The sequence below is a fragment of the Talpa europaea genome (assembly GCF_964194135.1).
Source record: "Talpa europaea genome assembly, chromosome: 4".
Lineage (NCBI taxonomy): Eukaryota > Metazoa > Chordata > Mammalia > Eulipotyphla > Talpidae > Talpa > Talpa europaea.
In genome coordinates this window covers 111,043,616-111,066,099 of record NC_140070.1, presented here as the reverse complement: position 1 = coordinate 111,066,099, position 22,484 = coordinate 111,043,616, and the positions used below count along the sequence as shown (strand labels likewise).

At 36.7% G+C, this 22,484-nt stretch overlaps 1 protein-coding gene across 4 annotated transcripts in view; it reads left to right on the top strand.

The window, feature by feature from the left end:
• IL1RAP (interleukin 1 receptor accessory protein) overlaps positions 1-22,484 on the top strand; it is a gene marked incomplete at both ends in the record, with an annotated part of 82,657 nt that overhangs the window by 21,755 nt on the left and 38,418 nt on the right. For all 4 annotated transcript variants that reach the window (XM_084231723.1, XM_084231722.1, XM_084231725.1 and 1 more), the window contains 2 exons: positions 13,382-13,667; positions 17,556-17,742. In XM_084231723.1, the coding sequence (XP_084087849.1) occupies positions 13,382-13,667; positions 17,556-17,742 (473 nt within the window). The remainder of the gene's footprint in view (positions 1-13,381; positions 13,668-17,555; positions 17,743-22,484) is intronic.

Sequence of the window (22,484 nt, the reverse complement as noted above, 5' to 3'; positions counted from 1 at the left end):
AGATGTGAGGCAAATCATGAAGAATTTAGATTTCATCCTATCTCTGTTCCTAACCTGTTTTGTACCCCAGATGCATCTTCCTTCTTCCCTGTGGCCTCTTGGGGGGTTCTTTCTTCACCTCTCTGGTCCCAGGGCCCACCTTGATTAATGTGTCCTGTAACTGGATGATTTCAGAAGCCCCTTCCAGTTCAGATAAGTGTAGTTTTTCTACTGTGCATAATGGGTTAGAGGTGATTGAAGTATTCAGAATCTTGACCCATGATTTCATCTTGGCATTTGTCTTCCTAAGACATTGCTTCTCCCTGTGGGAACTGACACTATTCTCAAAATGAGGCACAACTGGATCCCCTACCTTCTGAATTCTTAACCACCCTATCCCCATTCTTTTGCAAACATTCCCTCCAGTCATGCTCTCAGCTTTTGAAGCTTGCTTCCCCAATCTTCTCTTGGAATCTTTTATTCTCTACTTGTCACTACCAGCCTTCAAGAAAAATCTACATGCTTGACACATCATTAAAATTGAATGAGACTACACTGGCATTTCACAGGTGATGCTTCTCTTAAATGCAGTGGCAGGATTGCAGCCTTCCTCTCTTTCTCTGGCAGGTGATGAAGATCTCATACATACTTTTACTCCAGGCAATTTCCTGAGGATTGCTGAGGAGATTGCTGGCAAGGCTCACAAGACACTTTTTCCTTTGACTTTGTAGTTGGGTATAGAAGACGGCTGCAAATCTTGAGGTGGGGGAATCGTACAGCTCCTACTGAAAGTTGAAGTCCCCTGATGTACTTTCATTAACAAGCCTCCCTGACCCTCTGGCTGAGAAGTGAGATGTGGATGAAGGGGATAGATATCCCTTGAGCACCTGGAGGGCTTTAAATTTCTGTCAGATTCTTGAGAAGCAAAGTGATTGCTTAAACTTTCTTTACTAATTAAGAACTCATTCCATGTTTAGTTTGCTTTCTACATTTTAGAACTCAAAATTAATTTTGAATTTTCTGTCCCTGGCTCTGGTAAAGTGCAATAAAAACTCAAAAGCAAATGTACACAATGGTTCATGTCTCTTGCTATATTTCCACACGTAAATGCCTTTGTAAAAATTAGCATATTAATTGAAAAAAAATTCATTAAGTTCTTATGATACACATGAGGTCATGTGGTATTTTTGTATATAGTCTTTATTTTCCCTTATTAGTATTTCCATGGGATAAGTGTTTTAGTGAGTTTTGTATTTTGCTTCAAGCACTACTACCTATGAGGAAACTGAGGCATAGGATCATCCTTCTAGTTGCCTCATTTATCTTACTTTCAGCCTCCATAGCAAGACCCAAAAAGCACTTTCTTCACTTGTAAAATGAGAGTGGGAGAAGGAGAATGTTTTGAGCACAATGCAAAATAACTTCCATGGTCAATTGTTAACATTACCTTCTCCAATTTTCTGGTTTTATTTTTTTTCACCTAGTTCATCCTCTGCTTTGGAGGGGAATATGCTAGTGCTCTCTTTACATTCCCCACATTGTTGGGAAGTGTTTGTGTAGGGTATATATTTGGAGGGCCTACCTTTCTGGGATGATGTAATGACTTGGTTTGATCCCTCCCCACCTCTACCGTATACAGTTGACCTATCTTTCAGACCTCTCTTTTATCCTCTCTTAGCTTCAGTCACCTCATCTGTGGAATGTGGATCTTACCAGCTATCCTACCATCACCAGACCATGACCAGATCTCTGACCCATGTGTTCTGGGATTCTATGAGGATATGTGAAATATCTTTACTTCCAGTGCTCACAATTTGTCTCTTAAAGGGAAATTTGAAGGCAGATAACATGTTTTTCCCTAACTTTGGTGTGTAGTCCTTAACACTCATAGGATTCTGAATAAATATTGCCTAATAATAAAAATAAAAAGTGACGGGTGCTTGATTATTGTACGAGAATAGTAATAGGATCTTTACATCTTAATCACGGATTAGAAAATATTGCTTGGGGAAGAAAAAAAACATATAAACCAGCTAATGACTGCTTAGTTTCCCTAGTGTACTGTGCCACAGTTGACATAAGCCTGTTTATTTATTGTCACAACATCCCTGCAACAAAAATCATGAGTTTAGTCACACGAGAATGCTCATTAGATAAGTTGTTTTTTTTTTTAAAGAAAATAATGGAACCATGGTACAGAGCAGCACACCCAGCCTCCATTCTTTAGCCTGCTAGCCCTGCTGCCTCTTTGATGAGAGAAGCAGAGGCTTTTCTAGGTGGCCATTAGATGATGCTATTCCATGTTCTCCCTCATTCTGCAGAGCAACAGGAAGACTGCTTGTCAGACACTTTTTGAACATCCACCCACGATCATTAAGGGTCTTTTTGTTGGTGCTCCAAAAACCAGTTTTCAAATGAATGGATAGAGACCAAGAAAGAGCCTAGAGACCTTCAGCTTTTCTAGATTTGAGAACTGTAAGACTCTCCTGGGAAACCTGAATTCTGACGCAAGGAAAACTCTGTACAAAGAGTCAGTCCTACTCAGTCCTATTCCTATGAGAGGCACCTCTGCATGACAGGTATTGAATGAAACCCACACTAATCAGTGATGGTAGAGGGGTCCTGTGACAATCATAGAGACCCTGCTCTGAGTCATCCTTTGGATAATTTGTGACTTTAAGCACCACCACTGTGGTTTAAATGTTCTGAATGCAAACCTCATGAGTGTGTTTTTATCCTTGAGGGTTCATTTTCCATTTGTCTCATCCTTGTCTTTATTTTGTCTGTTGTCATGCTTGCCTGGTAATGACTTTCTCCATGCTGTTTTTAACTAACCAGGCCTACCATTTCTAATTGATATAAAATAACAGTCTTTATAGCACAGTGTGATGATAAATGCTCAGGGTTGCAAGAAGGAGTGTATTTTATAGGGGAATAAAGCTTGTCCTAGAAACAAACTCTAACAACTCCTGCTAAACTGAAGCTCTAGCCTGTGGCTTCCCTTCTCTAGCCTGCTTTCAGGATTTGGCATTCTCTCCTTATCTGACAAATCTTGTCATTCACTCAGGGCTTTTTCCAATTTTCTTCAAATTACTCAATCAAGAAAACTCCCTTTTGGGGGAGGGAGTAAGGTATGTCTAATTATCTGGTCCAGGAAAGCCATCTGCCGAGTTATTAGCTCAGTGTTGTTGAACAGTACCAGCGACGTGAGGGAGTCTGATGGATACTCAGAGGCAGGCCAGCTTGCCCCTCCCATCTCTGACTTCTCTCTCTCTCCTTTTGATGGCTTACTTGACAACTGTCCAATTTCAGAAACATTTTCTGGACCTTTGTTTGAGTAGTTCTTGAATTTAAAAAAAAAAGTCTATTTTTAAATTATGTTCTAGGAAATGGAGATTTAGGGGTTTTTTTGTTTGTTTGCACTACTATTTTTAATTTTTATTTTTTACATCATTGTTCATTTTTAAACAATACTTGCTTCCCCCCACCTCCTCAGGTGTAGTCCCCATAGAATTTCCTTCACCAATGCACCGGTGCACCATCACCTCAGACCCCTGTGCTCCTCCCTCCTCCCTCCCTGCAGTATGGCTCTGATTTATAATTGTCTGTTTGTTGTGTTTTGTAGTGTTACTATTTTTTTACACTGATGTTTTATTTGGTTCCTCTATATTCCTGCTATATGTGAAAACATCTGATATTTTTCTTTTTCCTTCTGATTTATTTCACCGAGCATAATTCCTTCTAGCTCAGGAATGAGTTTATCTTTTTTGATTGCTGAATAATAGTCCACATCTTCTTGATCCAGTCACCTCTTTTTGGGCATTCGCGTTGTTTCTAGGTTTTACCTATTGTAAATAGTGCTGCAATAAACATAGGGGTACAGGTGTTCTTTTGAATCAATGTTTTTGTGTCCTTTGGGTAGATCCCTAGGAGTGGAATTGCCAGGTCATATGGTAGCTCCATTTTTAGTAGACTGAGGAATCTCCAGACAGCTTTCCATAGTGGTTGCATAATTTTTTTTGTTTTATTTTGTTTTAAACTGATGTTTCATCATAGGACATTGCTAGGACAATATCCAGACATTTTAAACTATTTGTTTCATTGTGGAACAAAAAGCTTTATATCTTTAAATATAAGTACTAATCAACAAAACTCATAAAAAGATCTAAGAAATAGTTCAACAAACTGCTCACTTTAACAGACAAAATACAACATCATCTGGGCGTGTTTAGCTGCAGATTCTGATTCAGTAGGTCTGGGTAGGATATAAAAGTCAGAAGTTCTGACAAGCTTTCAAGGAACATTGATGATACTAGTGGGTTTTGGAGCACAGATTTAATAGTGAGGGTATAAAAAAGTTTATTTCTTGAGTAAAATCTAAAGGTAGAAAACTCAGAGCTGGTATGGCAGTTCTATATTTATTCCAGGTCCCACCTCCCTTCATTTTCATAGTCTACCATCTATAGGATATAGGTCTTCATTCTTAGGGTCCATGATACAGCTCCAGGCATCCCACCCATATTCAAAGCAATGAAATGCAAGAAATGGTTGTAGGGCCATGTCAGTGTCTCTCAATGATGGTTTCTGGAATCCACCACAGGACAAATTCAAGCATATCTGTTGAGCAGAACTTAGTTACCTGACTGTATCCAGAAGAAAGGAAAGCTGGAAAATGTAGCATTTATTCTGAATTCTTATGGACCCAACTGAAAATTCCTGTAATCCAGAAGAAAGGATCTCTGAGAACAAGGTCCATGGAACATGTTTAGCCGTTTCTGCTGTAGACCTGGAGAAAGGAAGTTTTCCAAAAGTGTCATAGAAAATGGCAATAGACAGATTAGTTATAAATAAACATGTCTAGAACTGCACAGTATCTTTGGTATTTATATCCTGGACTATTTCAACTTTCATATTATAAATTTCATTTTTTGAATGTGGAAACTAAGGCTTATAATGGTTGAAAAAGTTATTCTGACTACCCCCTTTAAAACTGCATGACCCCGACTGTCCTCTTCTACCTCATTCCAAATCTCTCTTACCAGGTTCCATGTATTCTTTATTTCACATTACTTATCATCTTTTTATAGTTTCTATACTTTTCTTATTTAACCCATCAGGTGTTTATTGTCAGTCTCCCTGTGTTAGTAGATAGATTCTGTGAGTCCTTTGTTTTTGTTCACTGATACATCGTGAGCAAACAGCTTTAGTATTTGACACATGAGAACATGTTCAGAACATAGTTCTTAAATGAATTAAGAAAGCGTAAGTGTCAAAGCCTACCTTTGAGTCACAACTGTTACTCCAACCCTAATGCTCTCTGCTCTACGTTACATGCCTTTGCTATTAGGGCTTCGATTCATGTGTTTATTTCTGGCACTCCTCTATCTCGCCTAATAAACTTGGCTACAGTTAACCTGTTGATTTACATTCTGTCTTCATACCGTTCATTCAGCATTGTTAGCCACCCTACCCAGTTTGTTCCCACCTTGGATCCTCCTGGATCACGGTCCCTGGCCAATACTTCCTGAGGAGCAATGAATAGCATTAGAAAAACAAAATTAAGAAAAACTTCCAGAATGGATATAAACCAGTCCTTCCATTAGATTTAGTCTCAGCTCTCAGGTTTAGATAGATTAGGATATGTTAATTACATTGTTCTCAAAGCACATTGGGTTCCAGCTTAGGATAATAAAAGAAACTGGTTCTCCTCTCAGCTCAATCTCAGGACTACTGTCTCTACCTACCACCGTATATGATAACATATTAATGCACCATACTGTATTATACTATAGTGTACTGTATAGTACTTCACTATACTATACTATACTGTACTATACTATAAATATAATTATGCTCCTGCTTAGTTGGTTCATACCATCAGGTATTTTCATTTAGTTAATTTTGTGTCAATTTCTTTTTCTGAGATTTTTAATTTCTTTTTTTTAATTTTTTTTATTTTTATATTCCCCATACAATTGCACCCCCCTTATTTTGACCCCAATCACTCCTTTCCCCATATTGTGTCTCTGTTCATAGTTGTTTGCTGATTTTGATTATTTTCTTTCTTATAGTTATTCTTTTTCCTGGTCCCTTATTTAGGTTTTCTAGATTCCTGCTACGAGTGAGACCATCTGGTACTTTTCTTTTTCTTTTTGGCTTATTTCGCTGAGCATGATCCCTTCCAGCTCCATCCATGTTGCTGCAAGTTGTATGTGTTTATCTTTTTGATTGCTGAGTAATATTCCATTGTGTATATGTACACACCTTGTTGATCCAGTCATCTATTTTTTGGCATTTGGGTTGTTTCCAAAGCTTAGCTATTGTAAATAGTGCTGCTATAAACATAGGGGTGCAGGTGCTCTTGGAATTAATGTTTTTGTGTCCTTTGGGTAAATACTTAGGAGTGGAATTGCTGGATCATATGGAAGCTCTATCTTTGGTAGGTTGAGATATCTCCACACAGCTTTCCATAGTGGTTGGACCAGTTTGCACTCCCACCAGCAGTGCAAACTGGGTAGCTACATGCAAAAGAATGAATCTTGACTACTACCTCACACCATGCACAAAAACCAACTCAAAATGGATTAAAGAACTAGACATAAGACCTGAAACCATAAAATATATAGAAGGAAATATAGGTGAGACACTACATGATTTTTAATTTCTTGATAGGTGAGGATCCATTCAGATTTATTATGCCAATTCAGTTAATGTGTCCTGAGTTGTTTCCATATGCCAAGCCCTTTATCTTACATGCCACTATAAGATAGACCTGTTAGAAACTGAGTGAGAGGGGAGACATTTTGTCCCAAGTCACATGGCAGCCATAAGCCCATAAGTGGCATGTGGAAAATAATTACATAATTCCAACTTAGTCTTCCAGTATTTTCTTTTCCTGTGTCTTTTCCATGTCCGAACTTCCTGAATTGTGTGCCTTCGTGTCTCTGTGCCCCAGCATCCAGCACAGTGTCTTGCTCACAGCAGTTTCCCACTAAACATTTAACATATTCAAATATGTGAATAGGTTTCCTGTGGGAAATATCTTGCTTTGAATGTATAAGCATAGATTTGGGACAAGCATCTTAGATCTATGTTCTGGCAGCTTTTATTTGTGCTACCACTCAGGCAAAAGTAAGTCAATTAATCTCTCTGTCTCTGTTTCCTGGCATGTAATGTGGGAATGGGCATGAAAGCCCAAGAGGGTGTTGTGAGATTAATTAGTTAAAATGTATACCCTGCTATATAAATGCTAATTGCTGTCAGGAGCGTGGGTTGGATTTTCCAGTGACTTGGCTTTGGGAGGCTTTTGCACATTTACATTAGTTCTCTGTGCCACAGTCTCAGGCTTTAAGAAGTCCTTTAACTGAGGGAAATGAAGACTTTATAGTTCCCCCATGTTGAGGAACCAGTTTGCAGAGGACTTCCAGTGTGGAGTAAACTGGATAAGAAAGGACATTTTATACAAAAAAGTAATTTGCTGTGCCAGTAATTCACTAAATTCCCTTTGCTGTTATTAGAGACAAATCTATTTGCATAACAACCTTTCCCCAGTCTTTTCTTCAGCTGGTGCCTGCAGTGAATCATATAATTAATTTGGTATTACATGACACTTCAGCCTGTTGCCATAGATTTTATTTTTATTTGTTCATTGAATAATTTAAAAAACTCTGACAAAATACCCTCAGGTGGCTGGCTGGAAAAATATAAAAACACACACAACTGAATTAAAAGAATAAAATACCCCAGAGAAAAAAGTCTATAATAATACCATTTTTGCTAATCTTTAAGAATACTAATATGTGTCTTTTCAGTTCCTATTGTAAAGGAGTCTGATTCACTTTTAAAAATATTCATTTGGCCCATGAAACATTCTGTAAGGGAGATACATAGTGGGTATAATGATTTATCTCCCCCCTTTAAATGTATTGCATTTAATTTGATTGAAAAGATTTTAAGTCTATGGAACCAGCCAGAAACCTTAATAATTGATCTGTATTTAAATTTTAGTATAAAGGACCTTTAACAAATGCTATTTTTAAGTGTTTGCTCTTGATAATATTATGTTAACAAAAGGAAAATTATTCCTTTCCCTGTTAGTCAAAGTAGATGCTACTAGTTGCTATAAACAAATAGTCCCACAAATCTCAGTGGTTTAACAAAATGAACTTTGATTTTTACTCAATTATAGCTCTTTGCCAGTGATATGGCATTCCTGAGCAGCTCTGTCCAAGTAATGGCAGAGGTCCAGTTTCTTTCCATCTTGTGATGCTAACTTTTTCAAAAATTTCTGGCCTCGGGATTTCTACTTAAGGGAGGATTACGCCAAGAGTTTCAGATTGTACAACATCTGTGGCAACATTCTATTGGCTCAAACCAAATAATTTAGCCCCAATCCAATTGCTAAGGATACATGGTTTTTATATGAGCCAAGGAAGAGAAAAGATTATTAATGAATATTTAGCTAGTCTCAGATATTGTCTGCCCTAGCGATCACCAAAAATCTATTTCCTGCTTTCTCCTAATTGGTTCTAATCATCAAAAATCTATTTCCTACCTCCCCCTTAATTGGTTCCTAACACGTGCGTGTGGTTGAGATATCATACTAGCTCTCTTTTCCCATATCCCCTTCCACAGTTAGCATTCTCCCATTTTATAAAAGAAAAATCCACCCATTACTTATTATCTAGCTGACTATTAACCATTGCCAAAGTTATAAAGATTCTGTGGGCCCAAAGTGACCATTTGTAATGCTGTCAGAAAGTCTCTTTTAATCAAAATGCCATTAACCCCCAGAAGAGCTTCCTCTTTATTTTTAACTTTCCGGTGTTCCTGTTAAAGAATGAGTCATGACATCAGAACTGGGCTCTATTGGTCCAAGTTGGGGTGATCTGAATTGAGGCATATTATACAGAGGGGTTGCAGGGAAGATAATTTTCATTTAATAGTCTTGTTTCTACCATCATCCCAATTTGGACAAGTAGTGCAAAGATCTTGATGTTGATAACTTTAGGAACAGAGTAGAGAATAGTTTTGTGAAATACAGATGGAAGTAGCAGTTTATTTCATCCATACTGCAAACTGAATGTGGTAAAGGTGCATATACCATCAGCTATCCAACTGTATTTCTTTCTCTTTTAAATTATCCCTTGTAATCCAAAAGGGAAATGATTGCCATATCAATGCTTATTAAGATAAATCTGTAGAATTTTAAAATGAAATCAAGACTTTTTTCCTAATAGAAAGTAAATATCAGTAGGATGGTTTGAGATTGAGAATGGCTCCTTCCTTACTTTTTATCTTTTTTCTTCTTATTATTTGTTATTTTCAAATCAAGTCATGCATAGAGATTTTTTAAGGCCAATATATTAAAAGGCTTATACCAAAATAATTTTACTTTTTCTGCCTTACCTCTTCTCTCACTAGTTCACTTTGTCAGACACAACTACTTTTGAATATTTTATTTATTTTTTCTGGCATTTCCCATCTTTATGTTTATAACCAATTTGTGCATGTCGTTCTTTTTCATTTAACAAAACTTAGGCCTTTTTTTTCAGTTTTTTAATTATAGTAGATAAGGATTATCTCTTTTAAATTTCTAAAAACTGCTATCTCATTTAGAATTCTTACCCATTTTTCCAAAACATAATGCTGTTACAGTGTTGGCTTGACCAGTAATCATTCACTAAATGTCTTCATCTATTATTAGCAAGCTATGATTATGTTAGCTTTCTTCTTTTATTTTTGGAATTTAATTACCTTGCTTTCTATGCTTACTTTTATCTTTGGTAAACTTTTTCACATTTTACAATTGTCTTTTAGCATAATTTCCCATAGTACTAATCTTATCAGATAACCTATCAGTTGCAATATTTTCTTCTTTTGGGGATTTCTGTTCCATTCTACTTGTATGGTTTGTCACCTACTTGTGCTGCCCATAGCTATTATCCTAGGATCGCCTTTATTGTTATTATGGGAATCCCTTCTCCTTTCTCTTGAATTGAATCAACTACTCCTGTATCCCATATTTTCCTTTTTCTTGTTTTTATCTCTTTCATTTTAGTGAAACAAACCATCAGAGCTTCCTGATAACAAGCCTATGTCATTTACACACTTGAATGTTTCACTGGGTTTAGATTTAAGATTAGAAATAATTTTTCTTCAGGTTCATTATCTTCTAGTTTTCCATCTTATTCTTGAGAAATCCAAATCCATATTGACTATTTGTCATTTGTATGTGACCATTTCACCCCACTTTTCACTTCCTGGTAGTTTATAGAATCTTCTCTTTTCCCACAGAATTTAAAATGCTTTTGTGGCGTAAGTCTTTTTTCATCCACTGTGCTGAGGCAGTTGAAAGGTCATTTTGATTTAGAAGGCTATGGTCTTAATTCCTGGGATTTATTTTTCCTTTGAATTATTTGAGAATTTTCTTCTTTCCTTTTTTTTCTTTTTTTTGGGGGGACTTTTTTTTTTTAAAGATTTATTTATTTATTTATACAAGCACCGGGTACAGTCAGCAGCATGGGAGGGTGAGAGAATTCACCAGAGGCAGAGCGGGGAACAGAACAGGCAGACTGACGAAGTACACTGCTGAGGGGAGCAGCAGGTGGCAGGAGAGGACGGTGCACCATGTGGGACCCTTGCCTGGCGGCCGGGGATAGAACCGGTGCTGCAAAGGTTGCGGGCACCTTCGCAACCCAGTGCTCAACCACTGCGCCACCAGGGAGGCCCTTCTTTTGGGACTTTTGTTGTGCTCTGGGATGCTGAGGGACCCTGGTCCTTGACTTTAGTGCAAGAAAGTATTCGTGTGGGAGTCAGACTAAGTGAGAGAGAAGTCAAGTTTTTATTGCAAATAATGTAGTACATGCTCGAGAAAAGTGTGGGCAGAATCTTGCCTTGGGTTTTAAGGCTGCTGAGATTATGTATGTATATGTGGTTACTAGGGGCTATTGAATCATACCAGGATCCTGGAGGTTAAACCAAGATAGAGTTTAAATAATTAGGATTTGGGTCATCCAGAATTACTGAATAGGGGTGAGGAGTTGCAGCTAACCGTACTTTTCCCCTTTCAAAGATTTCAGTAACTTTCATGTTTATTAACCCTCTTATTTACCATTCTGATGAAATCAGTGGGAACAGAAAATTTCTGTCCTTGAGTACAGACCCTCGGTCTCTGTCCTAGGGCCCTTCCTGTCTAATTATTCCAGAGACACCTTTCACCCTCTTTATCTTTAAGGGGTAGGGACAACAATCTCAATCTTCTGTAGCTACTTCCTGCTGAAAGTTGCTACCTACAGGTGTGAAGGTTGAAATTTTGTCTCTCAGAAAGAAAGAAAGAGAAAGAATTGATGTTTCTGTGTCCTTTGGGTAAATACCTAGGAGTGGAATTGCTGGATCATATGGAAGCTCTATGTTTAGTAGGTCCAGAAATCTCCACACAGCTCTCCATAGTGGTTGGACCAGTTTGCACTCCCACCAACAGTGCAGAAGAGTTCCTTTTTCTCCACACCCTCGCCAACATTTGTTGTTGCGAGTTTTACACCTGCACCCCTATGTTTATAGCAGCACTGTTTACAATAGCTAAGCTTTGGAAACAACCCAAATGCCCAAAAATAGATGACTGGATCAAGAAGATGTGGTACATATACACCATGGAATATTACTCAGCATTCAAAACAGATAAACACATGCAATTTGCAGCAACATGGATGGCACTGGAAGGGATCATGCTCAGTGAAATAAGCCAGAAAGAAAAAGAAAAATACCGGATGGTCTCACTCATAGCAGGAATCTAGAAATCTTAAATAAGGGACCAGGAAAATGAATAACTATAAGAAAGTGAAAATCAGAATCAACAAAAAACTATGAAACAGAGACACTTTTGGGGGTGTGGGGGGCGGGAGGGGAGGGATTGGGATCAGAATGGGGGGGTTGCAATTGTATGGGGAATATAAAAATAAAATTTATTATTTAAAAAAAAACAAAAAAAAGAAAAAAGAAAAAAAGAAGAAGAAAGAAAGAGAGAGCGAGGCGAGAGAGAGACAGAGAGAGAACTATAAAACATAAAAATATATCCCATTAGAGTAAAGTTATGTGTAATGATAATAGAATTAATAATACAAGTTCAAAGAAGACAAGGAACAGAATAAATTTACCAATGGTTAAAAGAAAGTGTGCTTACTTACCTTTAAATAAACTTGTGTGTGTTAAATCATTATTCCACTGTTATTAAATGATGTATTAAAAGTTTAGCATAGACATCTTATTTTAAAATGGCATTATTTGCAAAAATAACACTAAGTATATCCTTTCCAACTATTATACATGTAAAGTATGAAAAGTTTTAGATATCAACTTAAATGTCAAAAATAGTACAGTTTTATAGATACAGATATATAGACACATGCTTATGTGTGTATGTTTGTAAGGTGAAAGGTGAAAAGAAAACTGTTTCAGGATGATTGTTTTGGGCATCTAAGACTGTATCAGCCCTGACCTCTCTTCTTGCGTCCTTAAGATGAAATCTAGTGTCTCCACTCAGATAAAACTCTTTTAAAAAGTCATTTACTAACATGGTTTATTTTTTTTATTCCTGAATGAAAGTGATTACTTTTCATTATTAAAAACAAATTATAAAGCCATTACACATTTTATTTGACTCAGTCATTGAAACTCCAGGACCTTTGTTCCCAGGAAGAATTGCTGTGACTTCTTCACTTCTTAAGGTCTTCAGTGCTACTGTCCAATATGGTAGTTGATAGATAATGTGACAAGCCCCAAATTGAGATATGCAGTATGTGTAAAACAGGTTGAATTTTGAAGATTTAGTGCCCACAAAATAATGTAAATGTAAAATAATTTAAAATTTGGGGGTGTTTTAGATATATCAAGTTTTAAAAATTATTAAAATTTGTTTCCTCTGCATCTGTCTTATTAATGTGGCAATGAGGACATCTAAAACAACATATCTGGCTCACATTCTATTCCTATTGAGCAGTACTAATCTAGCTTCCAAATGAGGAGAACCTGTGGAGCAACACGAATCTTTAAGGTTTATCATTTCAGTTACCATTTTCTCCTTAGAACTTTCTCTGACTCCAGCGAAGTGAAACAACACATGACTTCTTTATCAGATAAGATTCTATCCCATAGGGCTTACAGGCTTCAACAGGATCTAGCTTTCTGATCAAACTGTTAACCAATAGATAGTTCAAAGCTGATAAAGGAATGAGGGGAAGTCATTTCTTCACACCGACAGTTGCATACAATTATTAGAGAGGCTATTGAAGTTTACTCCAGAAGGGGGTCTTGAGGAAGGTTGGGCATTCTAAACATAAGGTGTGTTCTCTGGAGGCCTTGAACATGAGGTGACTCATTTGTCCTTTCTTTTTGTTTTTTCCAGAACGCTGTGATGACTGGGGACTAGATACCATGAGGCAGATCCAAGTGTTTGAAGACGAGCCAGCTCGCATCAAGTGCCCACTCTTTGAACACTTCTTGAAATATAACTACAGCACAGCCCATTCAGCTGGCCTTACTCTCATCTGGTATTGGACTAGGCAGGACCGAGACCTTGAGGAGCCAATTAACTTCCGTCTCCCTGAGAACCGCATTAGTAAGGAGAAAGATGTGCTTTGGTTCCGGCCCACCCTCCTCAATGACACAGGCAACTATACTTGCATGTTAAGGTAGTCTGACTCTTGGCAGTGACTTTCTCTTTTCCTTTTCATTCCTGGGCCTTCGTCCAGCAAAGTACTATGAAGGAAGTACTATGTACTATGTACTATGAAGTTGCAAATGAGAAGGAAGTATTTAGAAAGAGCTACACTTCTTCTTTGTGGCTTAGTTAAGGTTAACTGAAAGTAGTGTGCAGAGAAAATGATTGGGTTCTTCAGAACATTCTCTATAGCTGATTTATTTTCAAATCCTGATATATATCAGGGTTGTCTGTATGTGGAGCCTTTTTTATTTATTCATCTTCTTTCCCTGACATTAAAAGGTGCCTACACTTTTGCCACACATGGAGGCATCTATATTCCTAGACAATGAATAAAGCAGGAATGAGAACACATTCATATCTTCCATTCTTGGAACCTTTTAAAGTACCTAGCACAAAATAAAGATTCAGTATGCTTTCCTAGAAGAAAGACTATTTGGAAGGCACCAAATGTAGTCAGAACAATGCATTTCAAACTTTTACACTAAAGTTCACTTAAGACACAGATGGGCACCAGACCTCTGGGAATCTAAGCATATAATCCAAAAACTCTATTAGTACAAACTTTCTTTTAAATCTGCTTTTTTTCCTTGAAAGTTCATCTAGATTTTACATTTTATTCCACAGTATACTTAATTTTGTTCTACTACAGATTAATGTTTGGGGGAGCCATCTTTTCCCCCAATTCTCTTTTTAGTTTTCAGGCTGTAATAACAAAGTATCACAGACTAGGTGGCTTAAGCAACCAAAATTTGCTTGCTTATGGCTCTGGAAGCTAGATTTCCAAGATCAAGGTGTAGGTGGTATTGGTTTTTTTCTTTTCTCCTTGGTTCCTAGATGGCCATCTCCTCTTTATATCTCCTGGTGGTGTTCCTTCTGTGTCTTCTCTGTCCTAATCCTCTCCTGTGATAAGAACAGCAGTTATTTTTAATTAGGCCTCACCCTTATAGATTCATTACTTTTCCAGTGCCTATCTCCACGTACAGTCAATTCTAGAGTATGAAGGTTAAATCATCAACCTGTGATAACAGGTCTAGATAGAGTGGGTGGCCACAATCCAGTGCATAGCAATAGGGCTGAATAACATAACCTAGCCATGCAACAACTTAGAAAAACAACTTAAAAATGAGTAATCCTAAAACTTTTGAATCCTCCTTGTCTCATGGATGCTTACTATTCTCTGATGGGGAACTATGAGTATGCTTTGATAAACACAAGCTGTTTTATGATTAAGTGAAAAATGGACCTTCTTATCCCAGTAAAGAATTTTGATCACTGTGACCTTAGGAGTCCCTTGTAACTCTAGAAGGCCCTTCTGAGTCTTTCATCTGACACTTGAATTTTATTGGAATCGACTCTTAACTGGTATCTCCAAGGAATCTGAAGTACTCATGTGTCCATTATTTATTTACTAATACAGACTTTAGGAGAGGTCAGAACATTTTATAATGGAAAGAACACTGAACCAGAAGACAAAACTGGACCTCCGTGGTGGCTCAAAGGGTTAAGCACAGCACTGTGAAGCTATTCACAGCCTCTGCAGCATGAGTTCAATCCTGGCCTTCCAGGGAGCTGACCCACATGGTGCAGCAGACCTTTCCTATCTTGCCTGCCTCTCGCCTCAGCAGTGTATTTCAGTCAGTCGGCCTGTTCTGTTCCCCAGTCTATCTGGTGAATCCTCTCAACCCCTGCACCTCTGGCCTGTACCCCAGTTCTTATATGCATAAATAAATAAATCTTTAAAAAAAAATAAGACAAAACTAGGCCATCATCTCTGCTCTGCCACTACTTAGCTGGTACCTTTAAGTAAGCCATGTTTACAGCCAAGAGCTTTTGTATCTGTTTCTGTATGATGAGAAGGGTGGCCTACATGCTGTTTGAGTTCCTTTTCATTCTTGACAACTGGTGAGCCATTTACATTTCCCAAAAGGATAGCAGTGAATACCCATCAAGGGGTCATCAGTTTTCTGGATGACCTGGGTCTTTGCCACTATATATTGTAGTGCTCAGTATCTCTATTGCTTTTTCCTTGGCAACTGAATACTTGTCTAAAGTCCTTTCCTAAACTTTCCTAAACTTCTTTGATATTACTGAAGCAAGGCTACATGGCTATTAAGGTCTGATTGTACCTTTAATGTTATTTATCAATTTCTGGATTTTTAAAAAAAAGATTTATTTGTTTATTTTATACAAGAACTGGGGTACAGGCCAGATGCGTGGGAGGGTGAGAGGATTCACCAGAAACAGAACGGGGAACAGAACAGACAGACTGACAAAATACACTGCTGAGGGGAGCAGCGGGCGAGACAGGAGAGGTCTGCCGCGCCATGTGGGACCCTCGCCGGTCAGCTGGGATCGAACCGGCACTTCAGAGGCTGCGGGATAGCTTCATAGTGCAGTGCTCAACCGCCTGCACCACCAGGGGAGGCCCAATTTCTGGATTGTTATAACTTCATGTACTATATGCCTATCTTATATAACTATAAAGGAAATCTAGAATGTGGGGATAATTCCCATTGAATTCAGTTTTAATTCAAAAGTGATTATCTGTGGTTGGTAAAAAAGAGAATCACACAAAAAGGGGAGACAGTGAATGACCCATTGACCCATCACCCTGAAAAAAATCAGTTACATTTATTATCTATGTTCCCTTCATTGTTTTCATATATAAATGAAATATAAATATTTATTTATGTATACATATATATGTTTTATACCCATTCCATTCATTTAACAAATATGTATTCAAAATCTATTGAAAGTTTAGGCGCTGTACTAGATGCAATAAATAAAAGAAAACACACACATGATCATATCTTTGCTTGAACTATAATAAATTCAATTAAGGAAATGTCTGGGACACTGGAGAATTAGAAATGTAATTTAGATGTTGGGTGGTTTGAAGGTGACTCAGAGACCCTGGTGTGAAATGTGAGGGGATAAGAAGAGTCCCCCTGGCAGATAAAACAACCTGTGCAAACTCTAAAATAGAAATATGATCCTCTAGTCATCCTAAGTATTAGTTTTATGTGTTTACAAGCATTTTTTTCTTCTGGTTTGATTTTTTTTTAACAGGTATGTACACCTCTGAATAGTTATCCCATGATTTAGTTTATTGTCTTCCTTTTGAAGATTTTTCCATTGATTCTAATATTTTCTTGTTAATGTAGCACTGGATGTGCATTTTTGATGATGTGCTCTCTCCAATTCTCCTTCTCCACACTTCTGTCATGAGGAAGAAAATTCCAGGAACAGGGTTACTGGAGCAAAAACTATAGATTTTTAGTTCTTCTGGAAACATTTATTTTGAAAAATTTTTATACCATTAAAACTTGAGTTAATTGGTTATTCTCACATCTACTAGTGATATTGAGGTTGTTTTGAGGATTAACATGTGTATACTTATATCACATCATGGCACAGGATCATTTGTGTAGACACAAAGCTATATTCCCCACACCAGTAAAGGATCGTGTGTGAATACATATATATATGTGTGTGCTTATTTATATATGTACAATGAATTTGATTGTACCATGATTTTCTTTGTACCATGTTTTTATTTTGGTGAAATATGTATGTGTATAGATACATGCATTCATACATATCTATATACATGTGTTTAGGAACTATGTAAAAATATTTACATACCAATAATTGTTAATTGTGTCATTTTTACTTTGTGAGGTCCTGTGGTATAGGAAATACTTCAATGAAGCATTTAATTTTTACATGAACTTACACTTATAAAGACAATCTCAATATATAGAATGGCTTCACTTAGTTCATTTTAATGGTTTTGCTCCATTAAATCAAATGAAAGTAAGACTACCCATTCACTGAATATTTCTCATTATAGGAATACCACATATTGCAGTAAAGTTGCATTTCCTCTGGAAGTTGTTCAAAAAGATAACTGCTTCAAGTCTCCCATGAAACTCCCAGTACATAAAATATATCTAGAATTTGGTGTACAGAAGATCTCTTGCCCAAATGTAGATGGATTTTTTCCTTCCAGTGTCAAACCAAGCGTCACTTGGTATAAGGTAAGCAAATGAGAAGTTATTTTACCCTCTCTAAAATGACAATAATTATCACTTGGGTTAGTAATGTATAAACTGAGATTTTTCTCATCGGTTTAATTTCTTCCTTATTAATCCTATAATACCTGTATCTGCATCTTCCTTTTGTACCACTTTAAAGGAAGGGTGAAGAATGTTTTGCCTCAACCCACATTTCTTAAATTTTATTCACTGAAATCCTAGAATTGCCTTATTTATGTTAACTTCATATGAAACACAGTTTCACTGCTGAGTGAAGTCAGAAGTTGCTAATTCATCTGATAAATTTCAACTCCTTGATTAGTCAGTTCTGTAGTTTTTACTTGTATATATTTTCTTGTTTGCTTTTATTTGTAGACACAGTTGTTCTGTGGTCTCTTCTACATCTGACATATCTGAAAAGTGTTTAATTAAAAACAAAAGTGTTGGAAGTAGTATTTATTGTAGCAGTTTACATGTTGAATCTCTTCAGATATCCATATAAACCAAAGCCAAAAACTCACAAACAAAGTTAACAACAAAATTCAGTTACAAGTTATCTCCAACAAACACTTTCAGTAAAGCAAGCGGGATAGACCACTGACATGACTCATACAGAAACAGTGTTTACGGGAAGGAACACATAATAGTAATGTGGTGTGTGGCAAAGCTGAGAACTGAAGAACCACAAACAAGCCAGTGGGTCCTCACCGGAAACCTTGGTGGGCCAATTGAGAGCAACAGCTGAAATCAGGAAAGCTTTTTGCTTTCTAGTAGAGGGGAAGTCCAGGAGACCAAGAGTAAGAGATGCTGAAGGAATTGGAATAGTTCCGGTGCCTCAGAACTCTACAAATGACCAGCCACATTAAAGACAAACTGCTGGAAGTCAAATTAAACATAGAATGCATCAGGACAATGTAGAGGTAGGAAATCAAAGGACCAGCTGACCATGGAGGAGCAAGATTAGAAAATCTAAACACAATAATTTTGAAGAGAATCTCTGTTGAAGATACCTGGCATATGCTAAGGTTCAGAATAAACTAGTTTCACATAAAAATGTGCAACACAAAAGAGTCACTATAAATCCCTGTCCAAAATTTTAATAAAAAGGATAATGAAAAGTAGAAAAATATTTCTACAGGAAAAAGGCATATCAGAGTTTATATTATAAAATACTATTTCAAATTGTGCTGCAAGACATTAAAGTGACACAAAATGAGAAACATAAATAAATATTAGAAGAGTCCAGAAATTTTGTTACTCAGTCAACTAAATAATTTCAGAAATGAAGCTAAACTGAGAAAAAGTGGAAGAAAAATTTTAAATCAAAGATGAATATAAATGTTAGAATGGCTGGGCCTCCCCTGGTGGCGCAGCGGTTGAGCGCTGGGCTGCGAAGCTGCCCGCAGCCTCTGCAGTGCCAGTTAGATCCCCGGCCTCAGGGCAAGTATCCCACATGGCGTGCAGACCTCTCCTGCCACCCGCTGCTCCCCTCAGCAGTGTATTTCATCAGTCTGCTTGTTCTGTTCCCCACTCTGGCTCTGGCAAATTCTCCCACCCTCCTGTGCTTCTGACTGTACCCAGTGCTTGTATAAATAAATAAATAAATCTTTAAAAAAACAAAACAAAAAAAATGTTAGAATGGCTATACTAATTTTATATTAAGTAGACTGTAAGATAATAAATATTATCAGAGATAATGTATTAGAAATAAAGAGGGCTTTTTAGATTAATAAAGAGTTCACCAGGAAGGCATGAAAATAGCAATGGTATATGTGCTAAGAGTGCTTCAAAACAGTGAGGCAAAAGTCAACACAATTAAAATAAGAAATAGACAATTTCATTGTCATGATTGAAATTGTTAGCATACCTAAGACCTTAATGAAATGACTTAGGAGTCATTTTTAACAATCTTCCATTGGCTAAAGATGGAAAAGTTTAAACTTCAGTTAGGATATGAATTACAAAGGGTTGACTCCCATGAATTAAGTTCAAACCCATACATTCATAATGATTTTTTTTAAATTAATTGATCACATTTAGATAGCAATAGGAAATCAGTTCATTTTCTTGAAAACTGGTAAATAGAAAAAATCAAGTATTTGTTATACCTTTCCAGTAAGTATATGGGATATAGAATAGTACAGAGAAGTGTGTTTTTATAAGAATATTTCTACTAATAAGTGAAAAGGAAATGATAGGGATAGAATGTAATCATATTTCAGCCTCCAACAGATTAATAAATCTAAGGTTTAAACATCAATAATGATAATATTATCAGGATAGAAGCTGCCAGACACATTTCTTCAATGAAAGAACACAACGTTAACTATAAATGTGCCAAGTAGATTAAATACAAGTTTGATACAACCTTTGGATCTCACTACCATTTTGCAGACAATACAGAGAATGGAGGAATATATTGATCTGTACCATGAGTTTGCAATCAGCAAAATCCAGGCTATGGGAAATTCTATAGTTGAAATGCCCTAGGGTATCCAGCAGATAAATTTTAAAAAAAGAAAAGCATGCTCTATTGATCTTTTTAAAATAAATTTTATTTCTTTTTCTAATGGAAGTAACATTGCATTAAAAAAACCAAGCAAGTGTGGAGTGAAATTTATGCATTAAAAGAGACATGTAAGACACATTTAAAGTAAGAATAAGGCTAGAGTGTTTATTTTTTTTTTAAAGATTTATTTTATATATACAAGAACTGAGGTACAGGCCACAAGTACGGGAGGGTGAGAGGATTCACCAGAAATAGAGTGGGGAGCAGAACAGGCAGACTGCCTAAAATACACTGCTGAGGGGATCAACGGGCGAGACAGGAGAGTTCTGCAGTGCCATGTGGGTTGCTCTGCAACTGGCGGCGATCAAACCAGCACTGCAGAGGCTGCGGTGTGCTCAACCGCCTGTGCCACCAGGAGGGCCCAGACTAGAATGTTTAAAGATACACACCTAGGTGATAAAATTATAAATGGAAACAGAGAAGTGACTTTTCTATGAAAGTATAGATATGGCAACTTTGGATGGTAGTAAAGGAGATGTGGTTGACCTGGGGCCAGTGGCAGACCTTCAGTTTAACTGGCAATTTCTATTCCTGGACTGAGTGCTCACTTTAAAAAAGTCATTAGCTTGTACGTATGTATTGAGTGCTTTTTGCTATATGTTTTATTTTATATAAAGTGATTAAATGGGAAGGAAGGAAGGAGGAGACAGAGAGCGATGTATAGACCTTAGTTGGATTTTTTTTTTAATCCAGGAAAATTATGAAACAAATTATGGGAAAAGTAGAAAAATATGAGCACAGAATTTTGACAATATCAATGACTTTTATTACTTCATAAATTATGATAATGACATTGTAGTTATGCTTGCAGAAAGGATCTTATCACTTAGAGATATATACAGAAACATTTAAAATTGAAATTATAGAGTGTTTGTGATTTGCAGTGAATGGTTGTAGACGAAATAAGATACAGCCTGAATTAGTACTTTTGAGGGTAGGTATGAGTACAGGGAATAATTGCATATTGTCTCTGTGATTGTAATTTTCCAATATAAAGAAAATTAAAATAATAATCACAATTTTCCATCAGTAAATGTAATATACCTTCTAGTTTTAAAAAATCTGTTTATTTACTTGCAGCTGAGGTCTTAATCTCTAATTCTTTTCACTTTTCTATACTATGATTAATCTATAATTTGAAAAAAAAAATAATTAGTTCTTCCTTTCCCTCATGCCTTCCCTCATCCTGGAATGTCCTCTTTTTCCTTTGAACCTTCAAATTCTAAGACCTTCATGAAATGTCCTCTATTCTTTCCAATTGGAAATAATTTTTTTCTTTATAAGTACCCATAGTTATTTACTTATGACTGTTCATTTTCACCTCTCAGTTCTTTTATTGTTTAATAGCCATTCATTCATGTTTACATTCAGCATATGTATTCAGTACAATATATCAGGGCTTGGGGGATCCCAGTAATGAATCAGACATACATGCTCTGCATTACTATTATCCCAAAGAGTCTCACAATTTAATTCAGACAACATTATACTTTAGGTAACGTAGTCCTTTTTTAGTTGTGATCAACTGAATTCCTACATTGTAGCATGGTGTCTTTAATAATACAAACTCTGTAAGTGTTAAAAGTCACATTAATCAGTCCCAACAACGTTGCTTTCCTGTTAACAGAAAGATAAAAACTGATTAGACACTAACAATTCTTACATTTACTAGTACAATATATTATGCTAAGTACTTTATCTGTTATGTGTAATACTCATCACGGTCCTTCAAGGTGGATGGCATCCTTTTACAGAGGAGGAAATAGATGCTCAAAGGGGCAAATTATAATAGTTAACATTTACTGGGCGCAAGAATTATTCCAAATACTTTAATTATTTCACTTAATTCTCTCAATATGAAGTAGGCTCTTCTGTTTCCTCCATTTAATGAAACTGTGGTGTAACATGCTTGAGTGATTTGTTCACTATAACATACCTTGCAGCCAAGAGTCAGCACTAATCATGCCATATCAAGAGTTCATACTTTTACATCATCTTATATAATTTACTTAAAACAATGCAGCCAACAATGGCAGAATTTGGGATTTCAGACTAATTCTGTGTGGTTCCTATGCTTAGTTGCTCTAGAAATGACCCAAAGAATGTGGTTCAGTCTCTACTCCTGGAGTTTAAGGCACTTTGAAGGGCAAGACAATATTCCAATACAGATTAATGT